At 47.6% G+C, this 26,522-nt stretch overlaps 1 protein-coding gene across 1 annotated transcript in view; it reads left to right on the top strand.

Moving 5' to 3' along the window:
* SLC4A5 (solute carrier family 4 member 5) overlaps positions 1–26,522 on the top strand; it is a 90,416-nt gene that overhangs the window by 25,989 nt on the left and 37,905 nt on the right. Inside the window, exons 4-12 of the mRNA XM_040623308.1 lie at positions 13,941–14,101; positions 14,870–15,025; positions 16,312–16,407; positions 18,744–18,799; positions 21,997–22,154; positions 22,609–22,696; positions 23,597–23,751; positions 24,109–24,297; positions 25,947–26,121. Coding sequence (XP_040479242.1) covers positions 13,941–14,101; positions 14,870–15,025; positions 16,312–16,407; positions 18,744–18,799; positions 21,997–22,154; positions 22,609–22,696; positions 23,597–23,751; positions 24,109–24,297; positions 25,947–26,121 — 1,234 coding nt within the window. The remainder of the gene's footprint in view (positions 1–13,940; positions 14,102–14,869; positions 15,026–16,311; positions 16,408–18,743; positions 18,800–21,996; positions 22,155–22,608; positions 22,697–23,596; positions 23,752–24,108; positions 24,298–25,946; positions 26,122–26,522) is intronic.

Raw genomic sequence — 26,522 nt, forward strand, 5'->3', positions numbered from 1 at the left:
TAATGAGTCCCCATGTATCTATTACCCCATTTCTTTTTGTTGTTGTTAAGATTTTATTTGTCAGAGAGCAAGCACAAGCAGGGGGAACAGCAGGCAGAGGGAGAAGCAGACTCCCCAATGGGCAAGGACCCTGGGATCATGACCTGAGCTGAAGGCAGACGCTTAACCGTCTGAGCCACCCAGGCATTCCTATACCCATTTTCATCAATGATTAATATTGATCTCCACCACTTTTTTTGTTTGCTTTTAGAAATTTTGTTTTGTTGTTTGTTTCTACCACAATGTTTTAAAGAAAATCCCACATGTTGTAAACATTTTAGTATACAACTTTATGAAATTAGACTTCTTTTATAAACACAATTAGACTTCTTTTATAAACACAACCACAATGCCATCATATCTCCTGACAAAACTGAGAGCAACTCCTTAATATGGCATTTAGTCTACATTTAAATATCCCTAATTTTCTCAAAAACATCCCTTTACTGTTGGTTTGTACAACTTCAAATCAAAACAAGGTCCACACATTGATTTTGGTTGTTTTGTCTCCTGTCTTGTTGGGATCAGAGCTGTCAGACTCCGGAGATGCTGAAGGAATAGACTCCCTGGAAACACTGTCAGGTGGTGTTTGTGCTAAAGGCAAGAGCCTCCCCATCTGATCCATGGAGCTCCCCAGCCACAGCCTAAGCTCAAGTGAGCTGTCAGGGCCTGTGCAGGATGGCCAAGGGAGAGAGAAATGCCCTGTCATTGTTAGGGCATTTTAGGCTGCAAGTAACAAAAGCCTGCTCAAGCTAACTTATGCAAAAAGAGGGAGCATCAGCAGAATATGGGGTGACCTCATGGTACCCAGGGATGGTCGGATATCTTAAGGCCCGGGCCCAGGAAGCCAGGCTGCCCTCTTTCTCTGTTTCTGGTCTCTCCCTCTCTCTGAGCAGCGTCTTCACTCTTCTGCAGCTGGCTCCCCCCCCCCCGCCCCCGTTTGTCCCTGTCCTTGGAAATTCCTTAGCTTCCATGTTTACGTCTGTTCTACTCAAGGGACCATCCTACAATGTGTAGTTATTTCTTAACCCCAATTCCTAATTTTTCAAAGAGCATCTGATTTGCCTAACTTTGGTTGTCCCATCACTGTGACCCATATCAGAGTTATGGGGAGCTATGGGGTGAGCTGGCCTGGGGAACATATCCCCATGAATGGCAGCAGAACAGACATCCCAAATATGTCTTTTTCACATATGTAGTAGTGAAGATATGCACTTCATGTAATCTATTCTTTGGCTGCAATTGTACTTCTAATGCCAACCAGAATTTCCAGAAGTCTTCAGGCTTTCTCCTTTCATTCTAAAAATATTGTAGGGGATGTTGTGTTAGGTTCTATGGGAGAAATGAAATGAGACAGGTATGAATCTGTTCTTGAGATGCTTATGCTCTAGTGCAGGTGTCAACAAAATTCTTCTAAGGGGCAGTAGTAAGCATTTTAGGCTTTCTGTTCCTGTATGATCTCTTCCTCCTTTTCTTCCTCCTTTCTTACTACCCTTTAAAAATGTAAACACTATTCTTAGCTGGCCATACAAAAGCAACTGTGAGGCACTCTTAACACATAGGATGTGGTTTTTTAACCCCAATCTAGTGTAAAAGGCAGGCATGGGCTCATAGACACAGATAACTAAAACCCAGGGGCATTCCGTGAAGTGGTCAGAACAGAGCTCTGGGGTCAAAAGACTCGCCCGCAAACCCTGCCTCTTATAGCTGCATGACCTTGAGCAGGTTCTTTGTCCTCTAAGTCTCTGGCCTCCTAACCTGGACAATGAGAATAGAACAGACCTTCCTCAAGGGGCTGATCTGAGGATTAAGTGAGATAATATATGTAAAGCTCTTAGTATAACACCTGGTGCATAGTATGTGCTCAGTAAGCTTTAGCCACTGTTGTTATCTTAAGTGCCATGTGGTAAATGTCACAGGATGGGATGGGAGTTAGAGGAAGGAGGAGTCTCTTCAAGCTGGGTCCCTGGGGAGGCTTTGCATGGATGAAGTGACCTTTGAACTAGGGCCTGAATAGCAGAAGTGAGGGAGGGAGCACCCACATAGAGAAGAGTGCTTTTCCTGAGAGACAGGGAGGAGCGGGTGCCAGCAGACTCTGAGGGAGACCGTCAAGCCAAGGTCCTTCCTGGACACACAGACAAATGGCCTTCAGAGAGATCTGGCTCCAGAAGCCTTTCCCTGAAGGAACCAGTTAGGAATTTGCCGTAGCTGTGTCTGATGGCATTCACTTAGCTAGGGGCTCCCCCTTACCCCTGAATGAAGACATGATATGCAGCAGGACGGACCCTTCATCAAATGTATGACCTTGGGGGCAGAGTGCCCACCCCCATTCCATTCACAACAGCTCCCGGAATGACACAGCTCTGCCTGCCCCCTGCTGGCAAACTGCTGGGTGCACTTTCTGAGAAGTGGTGCTCCAGTAATGCCCAAATTGCACTGCATAACCAGAGGCCCTTAGAGGAGACTCCTGTGCTAGCAAAAGGAAAGATTTTCAATCACAGGGAGTTAGTCAGCCGTGGAAGCATGTGGGGTTCACTCCAGAACAGTCTACAACTGAGGTGCCCACTTGTCTGGTCCCAGTCCCAGACAAATCTCATTTGCAGAGATGTAAGATTACAGACATTTTATCCTGTCTATTAAACATTTGAGTCACTTAGCCTCAATTCTGATTCTGTATCTTTCTGATGATAATTTGGCTTTCCCCATGCATCTGCCTAAAAGGAGAGAAAGCAAGGGCTGCAAGATGACAGTAACTAACTCCATAACTGTTGGAAACCTCCTTGTAAATTTGGGTTTATACATCAGTCCTTGTGAACTTGGTTAATATCAGTCATAGCCTTGGAACTAATCATCTCTGGGACAATAAAAAGACAAATTTCTGAGTCTAGTCTGGGGTAGATTCCCCAAGAGACCTGTGAGGTTTTTCTCCTCCTGGTACCTTCTAAACTTCTGCATATACATGTTGACCCTTGACTCATGCCTGCCCACTCAGTCTTCTATACTTTATAGTCTTTCAAATTCACTGTCAAGTTTGGTTTGTGAACATAAATACAATATGTGGAATTTTAGTCAGTTGTAGAAATAACTTTTTTATTACTTTACATTTATATTTAATGCATGTGCTTATCATTATGTAGGAAGAATTTGCCAAGTAAATTGTAGGAATGGACAAGAATTTGTTTAGGAGTCCCCATTTTGAAAAACTTTTCTTCCAAGTATCATCTCTTGGTGCCTCTTTCAAAGACTGAAACTAGGGAATATCTAATGCTATTTCAGATATCTCCAGGAAGATTCTGGCTTTTGGTTTCTACTGGAAAATCAGGATATTGATATGACTCAAAGTGAAGTTAAATAGCTTTGCTGGATGATGGGGGAAAACTCACATTCATGTCACTCTTAAATGAATCTGTTAAAGTTACAAAATTTTTTTACCAGCTGGCCCCACGCAGCAAGCAAAAACACCATGTCTTGATGCTTTGTAACTGATACATGGAAGTCAAGTCTTTGGACAATGGGTGATGGGGTAGGGATGGGAGAGGTACAGAATAAAGTTAGTGAGGCCAAGTAGATGGAGAATTACCACAGTGTAGTATGTACTTCTCAACTTTCAGGCGAGTAAATGTAACTTTTTGTTTAAGTTTATTTATTTGACAGAGAGCACAAGCAGGGGGAGCAGCAGGCAGAGGGAGAGGGAATCAGAGGGAGAAGCAAGCTCCCCAGGACACTGAGATCGTGACCTGAGCTGAAGGCAGGCGCTTAACCAACTAGCCACCCAGGTGCCCCAACATAACTTTATCTAAGCAATAATTCACACAAATATAAGTCTTACAACAAATGTTTAGAGGCAAATGTTTAACCTTAACATTGAAGGTTGCATTTTATAGGAGATTACTTTTTTTAATCTTTATTTTTTTTGAAGTTTTTAGTTTATTTAAGTAATCTCTGCCCTCGACGTGGGGCGCAAACTCAACCCCAAGATCAAGAGTCGCGTGTTCTTCTGACTGAGCCAGCCCTGCATGCCTACATTTTTTTAATCTTTAAATTTAGGATGTTCTAGGGGAATTTTGCGAACAAATTAACCAGGACATAATCTAATGATAATGATATGCAAAATAAGCACAGCAAGACCTTCGCTCTAATCAAAATGTTTGTCTATATTCTCCAGATTTTACTCTTTGGTAAGCACACCTAATGGCCTGCTCATTGTCCTCTTAAAGACCTTTGTCTTTCTAAAAGTACTGATGTCCGATTCTCAGGCCCCTGAGATTCTGATGTCGTTACTCTGGGGTTCAGCCCTAGGTGTTGGAATTTGTCACAAGCTCCCAGATGACACTAGTGCAGCTGAGATTAAGAGTGATGGATACGCTAGCCAGTGCAGGGTGAGTGGGGTTATAATTTAAGTCTCCATCCACGGAGCTAGAATCAGGTCTCCTGGTTTTCGCCTCTTTCCAGGGCCTAAAAGGAGAACCCCCTCTTCTTCTCACATCCTGGGTTTAAGTGTTGGAAAGCCTTGGCTGTACCAGGTAGCTTGCCCCTATGACACTTTCTACCACTCTAGATATTAACTGAATGGTGATTTCTCTAATTGTGTCTGTGGCCGAGTTACAAGTCACAGAAAAGGCCTCTGTTCCAGACCCTCTTTGCGTGACAGGGAACTGCTTTCTGGGACATGTGACTCTTCAAGGTTCTGTTCAGCTCCACCCCAGCCACAAGAGGGGCACCTGGTGCCCGCCCCCGAGCCTGGACAAAATCCCTGCGGGTTCTTTCCTAGCGGGAGATTTTCTTTCCACTTGACCTGCTTCTCTAACTCTAATTCCCTACTTTCTTGAAGCCAACCACGGTATAAAGGTCACTTTGCAATGAGTTGCTTGGGATCACACATTAACCATTTTATCAGGCTTCTGAGAGTTTTTAAAGCAGGCTCTGGTCAAAGGCTCTTTAAAGAGCCCAAGCCTTCATTCCTTCAGAAAAGTGGTTACACATTTTATTACGGAAAATTTAAATTTAAAAGTAGTATGTAGTAGAATGAACCCCCACGTACCCATCACCCAGATTCAATGGTTACCAGCTAACTCATGGCCAATCTTGTGTCTCTCTCCCCTGCTTGCCAGCCACCCCCCCCGCCACACACACACTGGATCACGCTGACACGAATCCCAGACATTCAGCATTCCATCTGCAAATATTTCAGTGTATGCTTCTAAAAGATAATGCATCTTTCTTCCTTTCTTTTCCATTTTTTTATTGTAAAATATACTTAGCATAATGCTTACCATCTTAGCTATTTTTTAGGCATGCAGTGCAGTGATTTTGAATACATTCTTAATGCTGTACAGCCATCACCACCATTCATCCTCACAGCTCTTTCAGCTTCTAAAACTGAAACCTGGTACCCATGAAGCAATAACTCTCCTTTCTCCCCCTCCCTCCAGCCCCTGGAAACCACCATTCTACCTTCTGTCTCCAAGATTTTGACGACTCTAAATACCTCTTAGAACTGGAACCATACCGTATTTATCTTTTCACGACTGGCTTCTTCTACTTTGCATAATGTCCTCCAGGTTCATGCATGTTGTAGGATATGCCAGAATTTCCTTCCTTTTTAAGGATCAGTAATAGTCCACCGTATGCATATACTACATTTTGCTTATCCATTCATCCGTTGGCAGACGCTTGGGTTGTTTCCACATTTTAGTTATTGTGAATAAAGCTGTGACCATGGATCTTGATCCACAGACCATCTTCAAGACCCTGTTTTCAATTATTTGGATATCATTTCAACCATAGTATCACTGTCCCATCTTTTTTTTTTTTTTTTTTAAATGATTTTTTATTATATTATGTTAGTCACCATACAGTACATCCCCGGTTTCCGATGTAAGGCTCGATGATTCATTAGTTGTGTATAACACCCAGTGCACCATGCAATACGTGCCCTCCTTACTACCCATCACCGGTCTATCCCATTCCCCCACCCCCCTCCCCTCTGAAGTCCTCAGTTTGTTTCTCATAGTCCATAGTCTCTCATGTTTCATTCCCCCTTCTGATTACCCCCCCTTTCTTTATCCCTTTCTTCCCCTACCGATCATCCTAGTTCTTATGTTCCATAGATGAGAGAAATCATATGATAGTTGTCTTTCTCTGTTTGACTTATTTCACTTAGCATTATCTCCTCCAGTGCTGTCCATGTTGTAGCAAATGTTGAGAACTCGTTCTTTCTGATAGCTGAGTAATATTCCATTGTATATATGGACCACAACTTCTTAATCCAGTCATCTGTTGAAGGGCATCTCGGCTCCTTCCACGATTTAGCTATTGTGGACATTGCTGCTATGAACATTGGGGTGCATATGGCCCTTCTCTTCACTACGTCTGTATCTTTGGGGTAAATACCCAGTAGTGCAATGGCTGGATCATAGGGTAGCTCAATTTTTAACTTTTTAAGGGACCTCCACACTGTTTTCCAGAGTGGCTGTACCAACTTGCATTCCCACCAACAATGTAGGAGGGATCCCCTTTCTCCACATCCTCTCCAACAATTGTTGTTTCTTGCCTTGTCTATTTTTGCCATTCTAACTGGCGTAAGGTCACTGTCCCATCTTTTTAAGAAAATGACACTAATTCTTCATTTTTAAAAATTTTTTGTGGGGGGAGGGGCAGAGGGAGAGAATCTTAGGCAGGCTCCATGCCCAGCTCGGAGCCTGACATGGGGCTCAACCCCAGGATCATGACCTGAGCCGAAATCAAGAGTTGGATGCTTAACCAACTGAGCCACCCAGGCACCCCTAATTCTTTATTTTAATGGAATTATCTAGGCAATGTCTATATTTCCCAGATCATCTCCTATTTTTAAAAGTATAATTGGTCCAGGGGTGCCTGGGTGGTTCGGGTGGCATTATCTATCTATCTATCTATCTATCTATCTATCTATCTATCTATCTATCTATCTATAATCAGTCCACATACTGCATTTGGGAGATAGGCCTCTGAAGTCATTTTTACTCTACAGGTTCCTCCTCCTCTATTTTTCCTTCGCAATTGTTATTGCTAAAGAAACGGCATCATTCGTCCTATAGGTTTTGCACCTTCTGGATTGCATTGTGTCTCTGCAATGGTGTTTAACATCTCTATTTCTTATAAAGTGATGGTGGGGTTTAGGCTTGTCTTATTCCTGTCTGCCTTTTTCAGAAGCCTATTTCACAGGTGGCAGTGTCTACTTCTATCAGGAGGCCATTCCGGCCCCACTGATCTTTGTGTGTGTGTCTGTGATGGTGCTAGACTCATGGTCATTGCTTAGATTGTTCTCAGTATTTTTAAATACAGTTAAGACCCACCATTGTCTCTTTTCTCCAGTCATTTCCTCCTAGCTAGGCGTCCACCCAAAGTGATCAGCCTCACTACCCTCAAGCAGGAGGGAGCAAGCAATTAATGACGGTAAGGGGACACCAGTGAGGGAACAGTGGTCCTGTCCTCAAGAAGCTTAATGTCTATTTGGGGAAGCAGGTATATATCCAAATAACCAAAAAACATCATTGACTACAATTAATTGTTTATTTTAGCCTCTGAGCCCCAGAAGTCAGGAACTTTACCTAGAATAGTCTATAGCAGAGTTGCCTAGGTCCCACTCAGGTATTCTGGAGATCTTATTTATTTATTTGACAGAGAGAGCACACACACAAGCAGGGGGAGCGGGAGGGAGAGGGAGAAGCAGGCTCCCTGATCAGCAGGGAGCCTGATGTGGGGCTCGATCCCAGGACCCTGGATCTTGATCTGAGCCCCTGGGATCTCGACCTGAGCTGAAGGCAGATACTTCACTCACTGAGCCCCCCAGGTGCCCCCTACTCAGGTATTCTGATGTAAATTGGTCTAGGATAGATCTAGACAATAAGGTTTTAAAAGCATCCGAGTTATTTTTCTGTGCAGCCCGTTTTAAGAATCATTATCCTAGGATAGGCGTTCTTAAAATGTGGTCCCTAGATCACAGCATCAGCATCACCTGGGAACTTGTAAGAAATGTCCAAATTCTTGGTGCTCCTTCCCCTGTACCCGAGACCTATGAACTCAAACTCTGGTGAGACCCGGTAATCTGTGTTTCCTAAGCCTTCCAGTGATACTGATGTGTGCTTAAGTTTGAGAACCCTGTCCTCAGTGTTTACTATCGGAGAAATAACCAGGGTGACTGGGAAAGGTTTGAGAGGAAGAGGCCCTCTTGCTGGGAATGAAGTAGAGAATGAAGGGGTCAGATCTGGAAAACAGAGAGGAAAGAGGACATTTCACTGTATAGATCCATGACCCTCAAAAGTAATCTGGAGACCAGCAGCACAGGCATGCCTGAAAGCTTGTTAGCAATGCAGAATCTGGGACCCCACTCCAGACCTGCTGAATCAGAATCCGTATTTTAACAATATCTCTATGTGATTTGTATGTACATTAAAGTTTGAGTGAGACACACTGGTGTAGAGTATGTACTCCAATTATAAAAGTCAAAGAAACAAAAACAAAAAAATGGCCATGCTAGGAAAGAGACTCTGGAGATATGGTTCTGCTCTTTCAGCTGGTGTTCTCAAAGCCATGTTTCCTGTTGTATAAGGAGAGTGGGACCCATGTGCACAGAGCTGTGTGTCTGCACTGGGACCCCAGACAAGTCCAGCTATCCCTGTGTGACACAGTTCTATATGATTCCAAAGCAAGGGCTCCTCAACCCTCGCACAGTCACATAAACTGGGAGCTTTCGTGGCTAGGCCACACTCCGGAAGGGGTGACCATCCAGGCATCTGTATTTTACAAAATCTCCCCACGCACTTCTAATCGATAGCCAAAGTTAAAAATCACTGCTGCATATCTTGGGTCCTCCATGTTTCCATGTTCTACTCAAGGCAAAAGTGAGCTCAATGTCTAGTAGTTGCCACCAAAAACGTAAGTTTCAGGGTACAGGCTCACTGTTCCAACATCTGGATTCCCAAAATAGTTGCAAGGAGGACCTGGACAGCTGTTCCTAGTAAAGTTGTTGAGTATCCTGGAATTTTTTGAAATCAGTTTCTCCAGGGATGCTGGCATTGCCCTGAACCTGGAAAAGGTAACTTTGCTCTTCTGCAGACTGTGCTCAGGTAGGTTGACATCCTTGTGTGTGTGTCTGTAGAGCTGATGTTTTGTGGGGACCTAACACAGTGCAAAGAGTTGAAGTTCTGGGAGGCAGAGAGAACCGATTGTCCTTGCTATCTGGAGTTAACAGAAGATGTTTCAAAGAGAAGGTATGCTCTCACCCACTCCTTCTGGGTAGAGTTGCATTTGTATAGGCAGAAAACAGAAGAACAGATGTCATGGCAGAGAGCTGCCCAAGAATGTCCACCCAGGATGTTTATGAGACAGTGTAGAGAGCAATCAACCCTAGAGCCCCGTGCACTGGGATACATCACACCGTTGGGTGGATAGGGCAAGGCCGTAGAGTAGCAAAGGGTCTTCAGTGACAAGGTGATAGTATAATTTATCTTGTGTATTTTAGAGAAAAAACAGGGCAATATGATTGCTTGTATGGGAGAAAGACTCAGGGAGAAGGTAAGCATCTTCTCAATCAAAACATTTGGACTTATCCTTTGATCTCTTCCTTACCAACCCTTATATTAATACATCTTTTAGAAAAACTTTGTATTGACTTCATACAGACTTGGATCTACCATAATTTAGCTGATGTTTCCCAAGCAGATTTTTCCCACTTAAAAAAGTCCGCTACACTTTGGTAAACCCTGAGGCTAGTGTATGTGTGGTCTCCGCTCCAGCCCCCATGTCGTAGGTCTTCACCTCCCAAGCCTCTTTTAATCAAACCTCCCATCCTGTATCCGTTCAAGCCCTCAAGGCCCTGCCAGGCACCTGGTTAACTGGTCTCAAATAAACGCATTAAATCAGGATGTTAGACATTCATAATGCAAAGTACTCACACAATTGTGTAAAGAGGAAATCTGACAAAGGAAAACATTTTCAGCCTCACTAGTAATCAGAAGAATGCAAATGTGATGTAAAATTTCAATTACCAAAAGAACAAAAGTGAAAAAGAATGACAATACCAGGGTTTGAAAGACTTCAGAGGAAGGCGAGGTTTCCTGTACATTGGTGGAGATGTAAATTGGCAGAAGCTTGCTGGAGAACAGTTTGACAATGTATATCATACACTTAAAAATGTACAGACATAGCAATTCCACCTCTGAGAATTTATCCTAAGGAAATTATTGAGCAGGGCCAAGGATATTCAAGCCAGCCTTGTTTATAATAAAGAATAATTAGGGGGCGGCTGGGCGGCTCAGTCAGTTAAGCGTCTGCCTTCGGGTCATGATCTCAGGGTCTTGGGATTGAGCCCCACATGGGGCTCCCTGCTCAGTGGGGAGTCTGCTTCTCCCTCTTCCTCTGACCCTCCCCGTTCCTACTCGTACTCACTCTCTCAAATGAATAAATAAAATCTTAAAAAAAAGAACCTAAATGTCCACCAAGTGAGGGTTATTCATATCAATTGTGGTCTATTCATACAGTAAAATAAATACTAAACAGCCTTTAAAATGATATAAATATTTATAGACATTTGTAGACATGAAAGAATGTCCAGTAGTTATGTCCTTATGGTGTCATTAATGTAAAACTGTGTGCGCACATGTACACACGTGCTTTCACGCACACAGAGATCTATAATGATAGTCATGGAGGGGCGTCTGAGTGGCTCAGTCGGTTAAGTGTCAAACTCTTGATTTCGGGTCAGGTCATGATTTCAGGGTTGAGGGATCGAGCTCCACATCAGGCTCCACGCTGGACATGGAGCCTGCTTAAGAGTCTCTGTCTTTTTCTCCTTCCACCTTTGCCCACCCCCCGCCCTTGCATGCACAAGTGTGTTCTCTCTCTAAAAATTAAATAATAATAATGATAGTCATCAAAATATCAACCATAGTGTCCTCTGGTTGGGAGATCTTTGAATGCCTCTACTTTATTTTTTGTTTCTAAAATTACAAAAGCAATATTCTTTATTTTTACATTAATAGCTAACACATCATGTGCATTTTGTGCTGGGCTCTGCTCTAACTGCTACATAGTATTGTTATTCCTGAAGAAAACAAAATGATAAGGTCCACAGCTAATAAATGATAGAGCTGGGACTCACAGCCTGGTTGTCTGGCTGCACAGGCTGCCCTGTTACTACGCTAATTAACCCAGAGTCAGAGTCTCTTAGCCCCTCCTCCACCAGCAAACCCACCCCTCTCCCCAGACTCCTATAACTATTTGACAGGTAGCCTTCCAAAGCTTCTGCCAGGCACTTTTAGACACCTGTGGCCAAACACACGGATGCGTGTGTTTCTTTTTTTAAAATGGGATGGTATTGTCCATCCTGTCAGTATGCAGAGTTCACCCTCATACTCTACCTCTGCAGCCGGGATGTAGGGAATCGTTGTGACCTTCCTCCTACTGGAAACTGGCAGTTTCCTGTCCTTCACCTTAATGAACAAAGCTGCAGTGAACATCCTTGTATGCATTTGACTATATGCAGGTATGTAATGATACTTCTGTGATAATTTCCTGGAAATGGAACCACTGCATCAAAAGACATGCACACTAAATGCTGAAAGCAGCTGCCCAGTTCCCCACACCAGGACTGTGCTGTTCCTCTGTACACATACAGCGTATGCACACATGCAGACACTATGTACGCACACCCACTAATCTCGCACTTCCCGCGGCGATGTTCTCACCAACACCAGAAGTCACCAGTCTTTTTCACCTTTGCCAATACGAGAAATGAAGAATGTCATTCCATCTGCAGTAATTTGAATATTCTCAATTCCTAGTAAAGTTGAAAGTCTCTTGATCATCTTCATTTCTTTCCAGAATTGTTCACTTTTCAGTTGGGTAATTTGAGTTTTTCTTATTGATGTGAAGGAATTGTGTTATAAATACCAATTTTTTGATGCCCTGTGTGTTGTAAATATTTTCCCACTTGTTGCATTTCTTGGAACTTTGTCTTATTTTGTCATACAGAAATTTTATTATGTGCCAAAAGCTGCCCATTTTTCTTTTGTGGTTTTATATCTTATTTAGGAATTCTTTTTATACAACCAAGAATATAAGAAGACTCTCCTATATTCTCTTCTAGTATATTTGCATTGTTGTTTATACATTTTAAATTATTTATTTTAATTGTGGTAAAATATATATAACATGAATTTTACCATTTCAACCGTTGTTAAGTGTACAGTTCAGTGGCCTTAGATACAGTCACCTAAGGTGATGGAGTCACCATCACCACCATGTATCTCTGGAACTTTTTTCATCTTGCAAAACTGAAACTCTACTCATCCAACGGTAGCTCCCACTCCCCGCTCCCTGGCAGCCACCACTCTACTTCCTGTCTCTACGAATTTAGTTACTTCAGGTCTGGTCTCCGCAGAAGTGGAATCGCGCAGTGTTCATCTTTTGCGCCTGGCTCCTGTCACCTAATAGAAAGTCTTCAAGGTTCATCCATGTGGTAGCATGTGTCAGAGTTTCTTCTATTTTTAAGAGTCAATAATATTCTATCATAGATTTAACTTTATGTTTAGACTTTTTTTTTTTTTAAGATTTTATTTATTTATTTGACAGAGATAGCCAGCGAGAGAGGGAACACAAACAGGGGGAGTGGGAGAGGAAGAAGCAGGCTCCCAGCGGAGGAGCCCGATGTGGGGCTCGATCCCATAACGCGGGGATCACGCCCTGAGCCGAAGGCAGACGCCCAACGACTGCGCCACCCAGGCGCCCCTATGTTTAGACTTTAATCCATGTAGAATTTAATAGTTTGCTGAGAAGTAGGTGGCAGGTAAGTTTTTTTTATTTTTAATTTTTAAGTTGGTCATCTTTTAAACAACTTCTCTATCAAAACCGAAATTCCCATGAGGGCCTAGGTCTGCTTCTGGACGGTTGTTCATTGATCCCTTTGTCTATATCTGGACTGGAACCACGTGCCAGCTTTTAGGCAAGTTTCTGTATCTGCTAACAGCATAGCCATCCCCATTCTTCTTACTTAGACATTCCGCAACCATTTTCAGACATTTACTTTTTCAGAAGAACTTCAGAATTAATCATGAGTTCCAAAACTACTCTTTTGGGATTTTGATTGGAATAGCTTGAAGCTACCCACTAACTTGGGCTTGACATCTTGCAAAGCAAGCCTGCTGGAGGTGCGCTCCTGGCAGCTCTCCAGGCTGTCTGCTGCTGCCCTCTGCTGGGCCGCCCCGGGCCTTTCCACTGGGCTCGTCCACCCAGCCTCTGTTCTGTCTTCTAGAAAGAACGAATTCCTATACGCCCTTGGTTTAATTTCTTTGCTTCCCCAGATGACATATGGATTTTAAGATGAACTATGAGAACCAGAACCTAGAGTGGACGTGTAGAATCCCCAGGCCCTGCAGCAGAAGCTGTGGGGAAATACTTTTATCAGGAACGCTTTCTCTGTTCCCCACAAACAATACCCCCTGTAAGGCAAACCCTGCACACATGTGAGACCGGCCCTGGATAGCCAGGTTCCAGTTGATACTTTTTTTTAACAGCTTTATAATTATAGGTTATCGTCAACTTCCCTCATTTTAACTGTACAATTAGATGATTTTTGGTGAATGAACAGGTGCAACCATCACCAGAAACATTTCTGCCACCCGCAAAAAGACCCCTCATGCCCGTTTATGTCCTCCTCTGGAATGTCACTTTACTCTGAGCACAACATCAGAAGTGGGGGGTAGAGTGAAGGGTTTCCCAAGATCCTCTGCCTGTGAGACATCCCGACATGCAGCGCATGCGCATGACTTGCCGGCCAATACCCCTTGCCCCGAGGAGACCCGCCGGTGGGGGCTGCTCTTGAGGGCAGTGGCCACGCTGAGCCCCATCCTAACCCCTTCCAGGTGGATAAAGTTTGAAGAAAAGGTAGAGGAAGGAGGCGAACGCTGGAGCAAGCCCCACGTGTCCACACTGTCGCTGCACAGCCTCTTCGAGCTGCGGACCTGCTTACAGACGGGGACGGTGCTGCTGGATTTGGACAGTGGCTCCTTACCACAGATCATAGGTGAGGCAGGGACTTCCAGGCCCCTGAAAGCCCTGGCAGCCTCGTGCCCGCGCCGGGTCTGTGTGACACCCGCCGGATTCTGCAGAGACCAGGCTCTGGGTCTGACGCTCCCAAGACAGCGGCACAGTGACTTCCAGGTCTCGGTCCCATGTAGAGCTCTGACGGGGAGAACACCATCCTCTAAATCGCCATCCAGCAAGGGAGCAAAAGGGAGAGGGGCTTCCTAGCATTGACACAGATACCTATTGCCATGGCAACCTGTTTCTGGTCAGAGTAAATGGATCATCATTTACCTTTAGGAAATCAGCTCTCATTTGGTGGAGTGGTGAAGGGAGACAATAAGGCTGGTCTTTTGTCCCTAAAACATTTTGCAAATTTTGTTCTACCACATTCAGATTTGCCACAAGTATGTTGCCCCAAATGCTTTTCTAAAAGGAATTCATGTTAGGAGTAAAACCATCAAACACAGAACACTTTTGTGCTTCTTAGGGTACTTCATTGACTTTTCACAATAGCATTGATAGAGTGTGGAATTATATACACACACATAGACACACATGCGTACACATACCCACAGGTCTGTGACCTCATGTTTCCACAGTTTGAGGCAAAGCTGGGACTATTTCCACATCTCCTGCCTCCTCTAGTCACTTTTAATCCCACTGATAACAGATGAAACCGAAGACACACACACCCCCCCCCCCCCCCCCCCGTCAACGCCTGGTCCTTCTGTCCCACATGGACGAGGCATGTCTGTTCCCCACTTAGATGATGTCATTGAGAAGCAAATCGAGGACGGCCTCCTGCGGCCCGAGCTCCGGGAGAGGGTCAGCTATGTCCTCCTGAGAAAACACCGTCACCAAACCAAGAAGCCCATCCACCGCTCCTTGGTCGACATTGGAAAGTCTGTCTCCTCCACCACCAGTGAGTTGGGCCATATGCTGGTGGGCGATGGGCATGTGGGGGCTGGTGTCAGGTCCCAGGGTCCGGGTGAGCCCACCTTGGTGGCTGAATAGTCTTGGCAATGTGGAAGCTTCCTGGACTTTGTATTCCCAGAGAAATTCTGAGGCTCTGGGGATCCCTCAGCTTCCTTCTCTGGCAGGCCTGCAGAGACCCCAGCCATACTGCAATGTTGTCCCCACCAGCAGAACAGAACTAGTCCTAGGAAGAGAGCTGGTTCTCTGCCTGGGCTGCACATGGCAATCACCTGGGAGTATGAAACATGTCCCAGTGCCTCAGCCTCACCCTGAGAGTTGGATTCAGTTGGTCTGGGGTATGGCCTGGGAACGGGGAGTTTAGAAAGCTCCCCAGGAGATTCTGTTGTGCGGTTGGGATTGCAAAATGCTGGTAGAGATGGCATGTGTGTGGAAGGAGCTCGAAAGTCTCCCACTGAATCCCCAAGAAGTGCCAAGAGCCTTGGCTGAAAATGAAGTACATCAAGGTGATAGAAGGCTCTGGGTTCATCTCAAGTGTGCCTGGGCTTGTAAATCTGGCAGCTGTGTCACTGTGATTGGCAGAGCCTAGGGCCGTTAGGGAGAGTGATTGTTCCAAGCACACATCTCCAACCTGCAATCCTCCACTCTTAATACTGCAGAGTCGAGACGCCCAGACAGTAGCCTCGCTGAACCTGCCAGATAAATGCAGTAATCAGAACAAAGTCGATGAGGTTGCTAAAGAAAGAACCTTGAGGAATCTCTTTAGATGAATTGTTTTAGAATGGCAAGTGTTTAGCATGGTAACAACAGCAGGTTAGAGTCAGCGCTTAGCATGTTCCAGGCACTGTTCTGAGTGCTCCACATGCGTTAACTCACTCCATCTTCACAGAAACCCTGTGGCTGGGTGCTGTTCTTGTTCTCCCCATTTTACAGATGAGCAGCCTGAGGCACCGAGAGCCTAGGTGACTTGCCTAAGATCACACAGCTAGTAAGTGGTGGAGTCGGGGATGAACCCAGCAGTCTACAACACCTGCTGCCTATTTGATAATTGTGTATCTATCTCACTCTCAAGAGTACGAATACTTTCTCTGGAATCTTGTTCAGACTATTAACTTACTTCAAAGGAAAAACATAAAACAACCAAAATAGGCTTTCTTCCTGAAAGGGGAAGAGACACGTCTCACGGCCCAGCTTTGTTTAGGTGGAATGACTGGAAATGTAAGCCATGCTGACAGCAGGCTGCTGACGCCAAATTCCTTCTGTTCCTCCCCCCAGATCGCAGCCCAGCGCGGGGCCCAGTGGCTGGTCCGAGCCTCCACCACTCCACCGAGGACCTGAGGATGCGACAAAGTGCCAATTACGGCCAGCTGTGTGAGTGTGCTCTCGGCTGCCGCACGACAACACGACAGCTGCCCGTGGCGGCTGGGGCATGCCAGCTTCCATAAGCTTTCGTGGGTCGGGGAGATAAAGGCCAGGGCCTATCTAGAATTCTCAGGACAGGCATCGGGAGAAATCTAACCTCCACCCCAAACCCGGGCTGTCCTTGGGGCCTAACTTACTACCCTAAGTGTCTAGGTAATTGCTCTGACAGATGCAAGTCTAAATCAAGTGCTCGCATGATCAGTACCCAATCCTATGTGCTAGGCATTTTTGTCTTAGTCTGTACCTTTGTTTCCACCAAAATGATCATCAGTCCCATTTTTGGTAAGAAATCTTCCTCGAAACTGAATTAGAAACAGGCCTGGAACTTTCCCCTGGGACAGTCAGAGAACACTGCCATCACTGGATGACAGCCTTGTGCATGACGACCATGGGATGCTGGCAGTCACAACCCCCCCCTCCGCCCCCCGCCGAGTCCTGGGAATGGGTGAAGGGGCTTGTGAGGTGCACAGTCACAGACAGGGCTTTTCAGGCAGTTCATCGGGGGAAACACACAGGTGAGCTGTGAAGCAAAGAAAAGAGAGAACCTGCAAAATGAAAAGAAAAAGGAGTGAGAAGGGTATGTTCCTTTAAGTACTTTTACTAAAAGGCCAAAATATGAGCAAGTTATACCAGCTGTGCCCTGACCAAGCCCAAGGGATGATTTGGAGGGCAGTGTGGGCCCTGGCCAAGGCCTCAGCTATAGTCTTTTCTCTCTGTTGTTGGTGCCCCTGGGTCCCTAGTCCTCCTGGCCTTGGTTATTACATGTAGGGATGCCAGGAGGCAGCAGGCACCAAATGGCTTTGGGGCAAGTCTTCCTCCCAGTTATTCATTGTGTCTGAGGTCACCCTTGTGCCCAACACCATGGAGAAGGAGGCCCAGAGAAAAGGTTTTTGTGTGCATACCATCCTACCCCACGGTGGCCCCTGGAAGGCTCAAAGAGGAGACATGCCTGAGTCTTGGAGAATAAATAGGGGTTTTCTAGGAGCATGTGGTGGGGTGAGGGTGATGGGGGAGAAGGGTGTTCTAAGCAAAAGAAACAAAGAGCAGAAGGAAGGCACTGTGAAGGGGGCGGTTCACTTCAGGAGGAGGGCAGGGCCTGAGGGCAAGAAGGTCAAACTGAAGAGGGCCCACATGCCCTACAAAAGGACCCTCCCTGCCTCTATTGTGAAGGTAATGGGGACCTCGGAGAAGCTTTAAGTGGAGGCACACCAGGATCAGATTCCTATTTGAGAAAGAACGGGGACAAGATTGGAAGAGAAAGACTGTCAGAGCAAGACTGGAGAGGAAAGGGTCAAGGTGGGATGCGAGAAGCAGGAGGTGAGGAAGTGGAGAAGGCAAGGCTGGCACCCAGGCTGGTGATGGGAGGGAGGGACACTGAGCAGAGTAAGGTGTGGAATGGGAGTCATTTGGTGGAAGTCAGTGAGCTCTGTTTCCCAGTGTGTTGAGTGTAAGATCCAGGTGGGGCTGCCCGGTAGATTCTGGGGCCCGGGAGAGAGGTATGGAACAGAGACCCAATCTGGGCATCCTCAGCCCAGGGTGGGCATGAAGTGATGCGGGTAGATCTGATTGAACAAGGATGGAGGGGGTGAAGCCGCAGCAGGGAGTGAAGGCAAAGCAAGGCCCTGAGCCCAGCAGGAGAGGATCCTGGATACAAATAAGAAGGGAGCCAAGGGAGGGCAGAGTGCTGGAAACCAGGGGGTGCGACAGGCCACAGAAAGCCAAGAAATAACAGGTCTGAGAGTGCCCCTTGGATGTGGCTGCTGCTGGGAAATGAGAGCTGACTTTCTCCTGCCTGGACAGGGGAAGGAACCATTGGGAAGTTCAAATAATTTGCCATCACTGTTCTCCCCACAGAGAGCCCCACCTTTCTTCCCTCTGCCAGCCAAACCCCTGACCATCTTGTAGCACTCACATGGGTCATGGAGGACAGAGGTGAAAGTGGTCTTCTCTCTCCAAGTCTAAGCTCAGTGACACCTGGCAACTCTCCTGATAATGTGTCGTGTCCCCCCCCCCCCCCCAGGACCTGGCACAGAGCAGACATCTTGGTCTCTGCCCAAGGAGGGGCGGGTGGAGGGGTGGAGTGCAACAGACTGAGGAGTGAGGAGGGAAAAAGAGAACCTGCAGTGGAAGGAAAGAAAGAGAAGAAAAAGAAGTAGAGGCTAGCTCCAGGGGGCGAGGGGAGAAGGGGTCTTGCTTTGGTTGTGAAGCTGGGAGAAGTGTGTGTAGGGACCAAGGGAAAAGGATCTGCAAGAACCTGACTTCTCCTTCTCTTCCTTCTCTCCTAGGTCACGCCCAGAGCAGAAGCATGAATGATATTTCTCGCACCCCAAACACAGACCAGGTAGTAAAGACCCTGCACTGGCTGCTGTGAAGGCGCAGGGCAGGAAGGCGCCGTTGGTTTCAGGGGCAGGGAGGCCCTACGGGCAGAACTCCACTCCCATGAAGGAGTAGGAGTCCCCAGGAAGGATCCAGGCGGGGGCTCAGGGCTGCCTTGGTGACTAGCCAGCCCATCAGTCAGGTACTGATCAAGCCTTATATGTGGGCGCTGTGCCAGGCACTGGGGGCAGTGGGGGACAGAGAAGCATGATCAGGTGAAACACCAGCCATCCCTGAGCTTGGGATTTGTTGGACAGAGACCAGCACACAGAGTCTCACCTCCTCCATGGCCCCCGAGCAACCTTAAGGAGGGAGTGGGGATTTGGGCTGGCAGAGAAGAGCAGTGGGGCCTCCCCGTGAAGACAGCAGGGCCGGTGGATCCCCTGGACTGCCCACAAGTGGGTCTTATCCTAGGCCAGGGGAAGATAATGTCAGTTCTTATCTCCCACCAGCTTGGCTGAAACCCCCGTGAGCAGATCAGAACCCTACAAACAGGTTGAGTCCAAGTTCTAAGGCCCACAGCCCAGGTAACCCATGACTAGAGCCCCCAGGGGAACCCCAGTGGGAGCCCCCTTCCAGTGCAACCCCCACACATCTTGAGGGCAGCAGTCCCCTTGCCTGTACCCCCAGGAATAGGAAGAGAGGTGATGAAGGAAACCTGAAATTTGGTGAGAACCCCTCAGGAGCTTGGGGGACCTCCAGGCCTTCAAGGCACCCCGAAGTTTGGTGGAAGGCAAAACAAAAACAGTCTCTCATCTCAGAGTCTCAGGGCCCTTTGGTGGCTAAAATAAGAAGAACAACATAAACCCACATTTAAGGTCCACACACTGCACACACTACCCCGTGCTAAGCTGTTGTGTGCAGGGCGAAGGTGCTCTTAACATCTCTACTGGTGAGGACCCTGAGGCTTAAAGCAGTTAAATAATGTGCCCAAGTCCATGCGGCTGAAGGGTAACAGAACTGTGATTTAACCCAGGCAGTCTGATTCTAAAGCCCTTACTTTGGGAGCAACGTAGGAAGGAATATTCTGGAATGTTATTTAGAGAGGAATCCTGCTTTACTATAGTCATGCACACAGACGGTGAAGCCATGATAAGAAAGCATTGCCCGGTGAAAGTCTCTCAGAGACGATTTTAATAACTATCTAAGTAGTACTAAGAATACTAGCTGTCGCTTTCCCTGGGTAATACTGCCTTGATCTAGGGGTTGGAGCCCAGCGTCCAGCTGTCTTGACCAAGTGGGACTGCTTCTCCGTATCTGCAGCTGCGTGGCTGGTGGGCACAATGGCTTGGAAGCCAGTGGGTGCCCCTCAGATGCATCTTCCTTCGAAACCCCACACCCGCCCTGGACAGGCCAGCAGGTTCCCAGTGAGCAGAGCGTGGATTCGCTGTGTGCAGAGACTCAGCAGAGGTGGACAGAGTCCCCACGGGGTTCAGGAAGTGGGGTCAACATTGGATAAACCCATGTTCAGACTGTGGCGGAGCCAGGATGGCCAGAAGGCCAGTGTGGCTCATCTGGGATGCCACCAGGGCAGCCTCCTTAGCAAACATGCCACAATCTGCAAGGGAGGACCCCGGCCCTTCTCCTCTCCTGGTTTATGGGTGTGCTGCTTGGAACAACACCCTTGTTGTTTTCAAAGCCTGGTTCTCCAGGGCACTCTTGCCACCCTTCCTCTCCTCCTGTCCCCTGGATTCCTCCCTGCTAGAAGCTCAGGGGCACGGAACTGGCAGGGGGACCGCAGCTGCCCAGGGAACCCCCAGCTGCTTATGAATCAGCTGACAGCGCCTACAACGGAGGGACTCTGGCCTTCCTGTTTAACTCCTGGCCACGCTTAGTCTTGCTGTGTTAGTGTCCTTGGGACTGTGGCCTGGGGGCCTGTGAAGAGTTTTGTTTGTTTGTTTGGATTTTAAAGATGATAAGGGTGTAGCCGTCACTCATGTGCCTTTCCTTGTGCTGGTAGGCCACCCAGCCCCGTGTGTATCATACCCCCCATCAGGGACCAGCTGTGAGCCATGCCCATGCCCAGGGACAGGAAGAGACACAAGGAGTCTGTGTCCTCACTGTGCTTATGAGAAACAGGAGAGACTCCAGCCAAGGAGGAAAGGGTGGCAAAATTGTGGTGTCCACAGGCTCTCTTTAGCACTTGCCTCCCTCTCTGGCCCTTTCTTCCTATGTTGGCCACTGTGGACTTCCAACATCCCTGCCCTCACAAAAGCCTCTGTCCCCATCCTCTCTGTACAAAGTGATCTCTGTCCCTTGCCCACCCCCTTGCTGCCGGAGGGGAAGCAATCTGAGAAACCACTGCATCCTATGATGTTAAAGACGAGGAACAGCTTGTATGTGACTGTCCCTGAGGCATTTTCATTGTACAGTGGGACTCAGAAGGAGTCCGTGTCTTAACCCCTAGGAATGAAGTCTGACATGTGGAGAGTGGGAATAAGTTTGGGACAAGGGCCTGTCTCCGGTACCTCTCATATTGGACCCCACTCTCTCTGCCTATTTGACCTTCCTGTCCTGAACAGACACTAGCCCCTAGCATTTCGATGGTCTTAGTTGGAAAATCTAAGAAGCTATGAGTTTCCTGGGAGTTCCCCTGGGGGTGACTAGGGGGCATGGAAGTCTCCTGCAGATTGGGAGGTGGGGTCCAGGGGCTCCTGTCAGCCCGGAAGCTGATGGCAAAGGGAAAACAAAACATGTCTGCCCTGGTCATCAGAATGGGCCTCATCCTTCCCACAGCCATCCAAGGTGAAGACAGAGAGGGAGGGCTGGGCGCCCAGCATGAAAGAGCTGACTCCCATCTGCTTGGGCCGCAGGGGGCTGGGGGGTGAGGCCTGGTGTCCAGCAAGCCTGGGCTCTCTTGTCTGACCCCTCGGCTCACACTTCAGTTGAGCAAAGTTCCCACCCATCTGGGAATGTCTTAGGGGTCAAGTCATTGCCTGTTCCTTCCTGTCTCCCAAGGCTTGCTTGGTCCTGGGGTTAACCCATTTTGCGTTTCCTCATCTGCAGAACAGGGCAAAGTATTTGGTTATTTCAGTCTCCTGAAGAGCGCTTGGAGAATTTGTTAAAGTCAGGCCTTCAGAGCAATCTGAAGGGGGGGGGACTGAGAGCTGAAACCACTGATGAGAATATCCATGGGCATCTTGTTTCCCCCTCCCTGACCAGCGGAAAAACAAATTCATGAAGAAGATCCCCAAGGACTCAGAAGCTTCCAACGTGCTCGTGGGCGAGGTGGACTTCCTGGACCAGCCGTTCATTGCCTTTGTGCGTCTCATCCAGTCGGCCATGCTGGGAGGAGTGACTGAGGTCCCTGTCCCCACCAGGTGAGGGTCACTGAAATCTGACACCTCCCCCCACCGACCTGAAGGAAGCCAGCTGTCCATGCAGTCATCACAAACTGCTGTTGGAGACAACCCTGAAACGTAGAAGGAAAATTAGGGAATTGCTGGTGAGGGAAATTTTCTGACTAAGGGAGAGTTTGAGTTTATTTAAAATAATCATAAAAAAAGAAGGAGCTGAGACAGACACTGTTGGCTGGGCTTGGGCAACAAGACAATGGTGAGGATGCTCAAGGGGAAGCTGGTGGAGGTGAAGAAGAAATGTCTTTCCAGAGCAAATATGGGATTCAAAGGAGGAAAGAGACAAGTGTGTGGTCAATTCATGAATTAACAATGAGTAATGTCCAGGGCCAGAGAATCCCTCTCTTCACCTGCTTCTATTTTTCCTTCTTGCTTTCTTCCTCCTCTTCCTCCTCCTCTTCCTCCATCTTCCTTGCAGATTTCTGTTCATACTGCTTGGACCTTCTGGGAGAGCAAAATCCTACAATGAAATTGGCCGAGCCATTGCAACCCTCATGGTAGACGATGTAAGTGGTAACGAGAAGCACGTACTCCTGACCGTCACGGCTCCTGTATAAGCACTGGGCCTTCATTCACTCACTTATCCAACAGGCACATTCAAGCATCTATGTGCCAGGGTGCTGAGGGTTATGAGAATCGGGGGACAGTCACTGCCCTTTAGGAGCACCAATTAAGTGGGAGAGACAGACCTGTAACTCTGAAGTGAACCCCATCCTAACTGTCCCAGGCAAGGCTTGACACAGAAGAGGGCCTTCTGCAAGGATGAGCAGGAGTTAGGTCTACCCCGCACAAGCCTAAGAGGCAGGCATTCCAGACAAAGGGAAAAGGAGCCAAAGCTTGGAGATGGAGAAGCTGGATAGAAGTGATTCAACTTAGGCTCAGTGTAAGAACTTCAAGAGCAGGAGGGGAGCCGGAGATGACACAGAGCCTGTAGGCACAGCTTCGAGCTCTCTCTGTCCCAGAGGTGATGGGGAGCCTAGAAGATGTTCAACACAGGCGCGATCTGTACGTCAGAAAGAATGCCCTGGACACAGCCTGGAAGGGTGTAGCCTGACCCTCCAAGGATGAGGGGTTAGGAAGTTATAATCAGATCTAAAATATCTGAGCTTCTGGGACTGGGCTCTGAACAAGTTTTTGAATGGGCTTGCTCCATGCAAAACTGAAAGCAGAAAGGTGAAGTCATTCAGCCAAAGTCCTACAGCTAGGACAAGGAGACCTGGCCCTCAGGTCCTCCCCCAAGGTCCGCAGCTCCCCACTGTGCAGAATTTCATCTGCAGGGCTCTGTCCTTCCCTAAAGACAGACAATGAGCTGGCAGGAGATTTTTCTCCGACGCTATACGTGATGTGCTCCCAAGAGGTGGCTAAGAAGTAGACCTCAAGATGTCCCCTTCCTCTTTCCTTGCCAGCTCTTCAGTGACGTGGCCTATAAAGCCCGGAATCGGGAAGATCTGATAGCGGGGATTGATGAGTTTCTGGATGAGGTCATCGTCCTTCCCCCTGGGGAATGGGACCCAAATATCCGAATTGAACCCCCCAAGAAAGTTCCCTCTGCTGACAAGAGGTGTGTATGTGGATGGAGGGGTGGCAAGGAGGGAAGTGGTTCAAAGGGAGTCCCGAGTCTGTCCATGGCTTTTCTGGTTAGCATAGATGGGTTTATACTATTTCTTTTTCTGGTGTCATTTTATTTCTCAAAAAACAAACAAACAAAAAACAAGCAATATGCTGCACGTGAACGTCTGTAACATCTGGGTGACCTGTACATGGTACTGGGAGATCATTCTCTACATTTGTCTCTGTATTTTAATGTATTTCATGATTTTTGTGGGAGAGGTAAGGTGTTCTCCGGACAGTTCTGGAGGGGCTAAGCTCGTCCAAGGATTGGGAGTCCCACAGTCCCCTTCCCCCGTGCTCCTTACAGGAAATCCGTGTTCTCGCTGATGGAGCTAGGCCAGATGAACGGCTCTGCAGGGGGAGGCGGCGGGGCGGCCGCAGGAGGCGGAGGCGGTGGCGGTGGCAGTGGCGGCGGGGCCGGCGGAGGGAGCAACGGGGATGACGGAGAGATGCCAGCCATGCACGAAATCGGGGAAGAGCTTATCTGGACAGGAAGGTGCCCACCCCAGGCCTGACGATGATGCCCCCCAACCTTTAGGCTTGCCTTCTTCTCACCCAGCTGCGGGCACCTTCCCCACCTCTGCCTGCAGCGCCCCCTCCCGGCCACGGGATCTGGCCACGGCACTCTTTTCCTCCCCACGCCCCCCAAACCCCTCTGGATCTGGCAAAGGGTTGCTGCAGGAGTAGGGAAGTGGCGCCCAGCACATGAGTGGAGGAAGCCGAACTTTTCTCTAAACACTGTTACTCTATGAGTCTTCTAGGGCTGTCCTAACAAAGTATCACATTGTAGGTGGCTTAAGCAGTAGAAGTTTTCTCTCACAGTTCTGGAGGGTAGAAGTTCCAATCAAGGCCTCGGCAAGGCCAGCTCCCTCTGAGACTCTGGGTGGCATCCTTCCTTGCTTCTCCTGAGCTTCTGGCGGCGGCCAGGGATCCTTTGTATCCTTGGCTTGCAGCAGTGTGGCTCTGGTCTCTGCGTCTGTTCTCACGTGGTGTTCCCCCCACCTGTGGCACTTTTCTCCTCTTCTGAGCACACTGGTCATATTGGATTAGGGCCCACCCCCATGACCTCCTCTTAACTTGATTACATCAGCAAAGACCCTATTTCCCTATAAGGTCACATTCACAGGTACTGGGGTTAGGATTTCAATGTGTCTTTGGGGGTGACACAATTTAATCCGTAACAGTACCATTTGAATTTTTTTCTCTTTTTTCTTTCTTTAACAGAGAGAAATTGGGTTGGGTTTCCTAGCTGACTCTTAGAATAATTCAGGTCGCTTTGAATTTAGGAAAGGACATGGCCCTGCAAAGCTATGTGGAAATCGACTTTGAGAATGGAATCATGTTTTATATACCTTTGGCTTTATGCCAGCCAGCGGTTCCAAACTGGGGGTAACTTTGCCTGCACCGCTATCCTCCCCCAGGAGACATTTGGCAATGTCCGGAGACATTTTTGTTTGCCACAACTAGAGAGGGGGTGCTGCTGGCATCTAGTGGACAGAGGCCAGAGATGCTGCTCAGCGTGCTATGAGGCACAGGACAGCCCCACGACAAAGGAGCACCCAGCCTGACGTGTCAGTAGTACCGAGGCCGAGAAACCCTGCTCCGTGCCAAGCGTTGCATTAGGAGCTGTGGGGAATAGTAGACCCAATAAACACTGTCTCCAAACCTAAAATTCCCCACTCAGTTGTTCCAGAGAATAAGGAAACCAGTTATAAGATTCAGAACCTGCCCTTGATGAACCTGGGATGTCTCTCTCCCCTAAAGTTGGACACACCTATGTCTACCAAGCACAGGCAGGTGCCCCACGGATGATCAGGGACATATCTGAGGAGGATGGCCAGACTTCTGTAGACCGCGTGATTCCTGTTCCCCATGCAATGTTATGTCTACTCCAGGACCCTCCCCATCAGGCCCCCCCCCATCCAGGCTGTCCACGACCACCGCAGTGAGGATGATGCTGACCACAAACTTTCAGTCCCGTGAAAATCCTTCCCTGCCTTTAAGTGTTCTGGTAGAACATTTGTCCCCATCCCTCTCTAGTCAAGTTCCCTTCCTCGCCCCAGATTCTGCAGCTCCTGTAAAATACCCCTGCCCCTGCGCTGGTGTTTGTGGGGAGAAAGCAGCCCCTGGGCCTGTCTTGAGCAGGTTCTTCGGTGGCCTGTGTCTGGATATCAAGAGGAAGCTGCCCTGGTTCCCAAGTGACTTCTACGATGGCTTCCACATCCAGTCCATCTCTGCCATCCTGTTCATCTACCTCGGCTGCATCACCAACGCAATCACCTTTGGTGGGCTTCTGGGGGATGCCACTGACAATTATCAGGTGTGTGTGTGAGGGCGGGGGCCAGGAGGGCAAACTTCCGTAAGACCTGCTGCCACCAGGTGGCGGTAAGGAGCTTCATCCCATAACCCCAAAACCAAGGCTTGGGTTTCATCCGCCATGGGGTTCAGACCATCATTTTTAGTAATCCTTTACCCTTCAAAAAATAATAAGCCAACATTTGAAAAGACCTAAAGATAAATCATGTTTCTAAAGTCCAAATGTGAGGATGACATAAATCAAACTTTTTCAACATTTATTATATGTATTAAGTAGTGTTAATTGCACTCTATTCTTTTTTGTTAATTTTTATTATTGAAGTATAGTCGACATGCAATCTTATATTAGTTATATTAGATATACAACATAGTGAATTTTGGGAGGAGAGGGCCCAAAAGAAAAGA

The sequence above is a fragment of the Ursus maritimus genome, unplaced genomic scaffold, assembly GCF_017311325.1.
Source record: "Ursus maritimus isolate PB19 unplaced genomic scaffold, ASM1731132v1 scaffold_6, whole genome shotgun sequence".
NCBI lineage: Eukaryota > Metazoa > Chordata > Mammalia > Carnivora > Ursidae > Ursus > Ursus maritimus.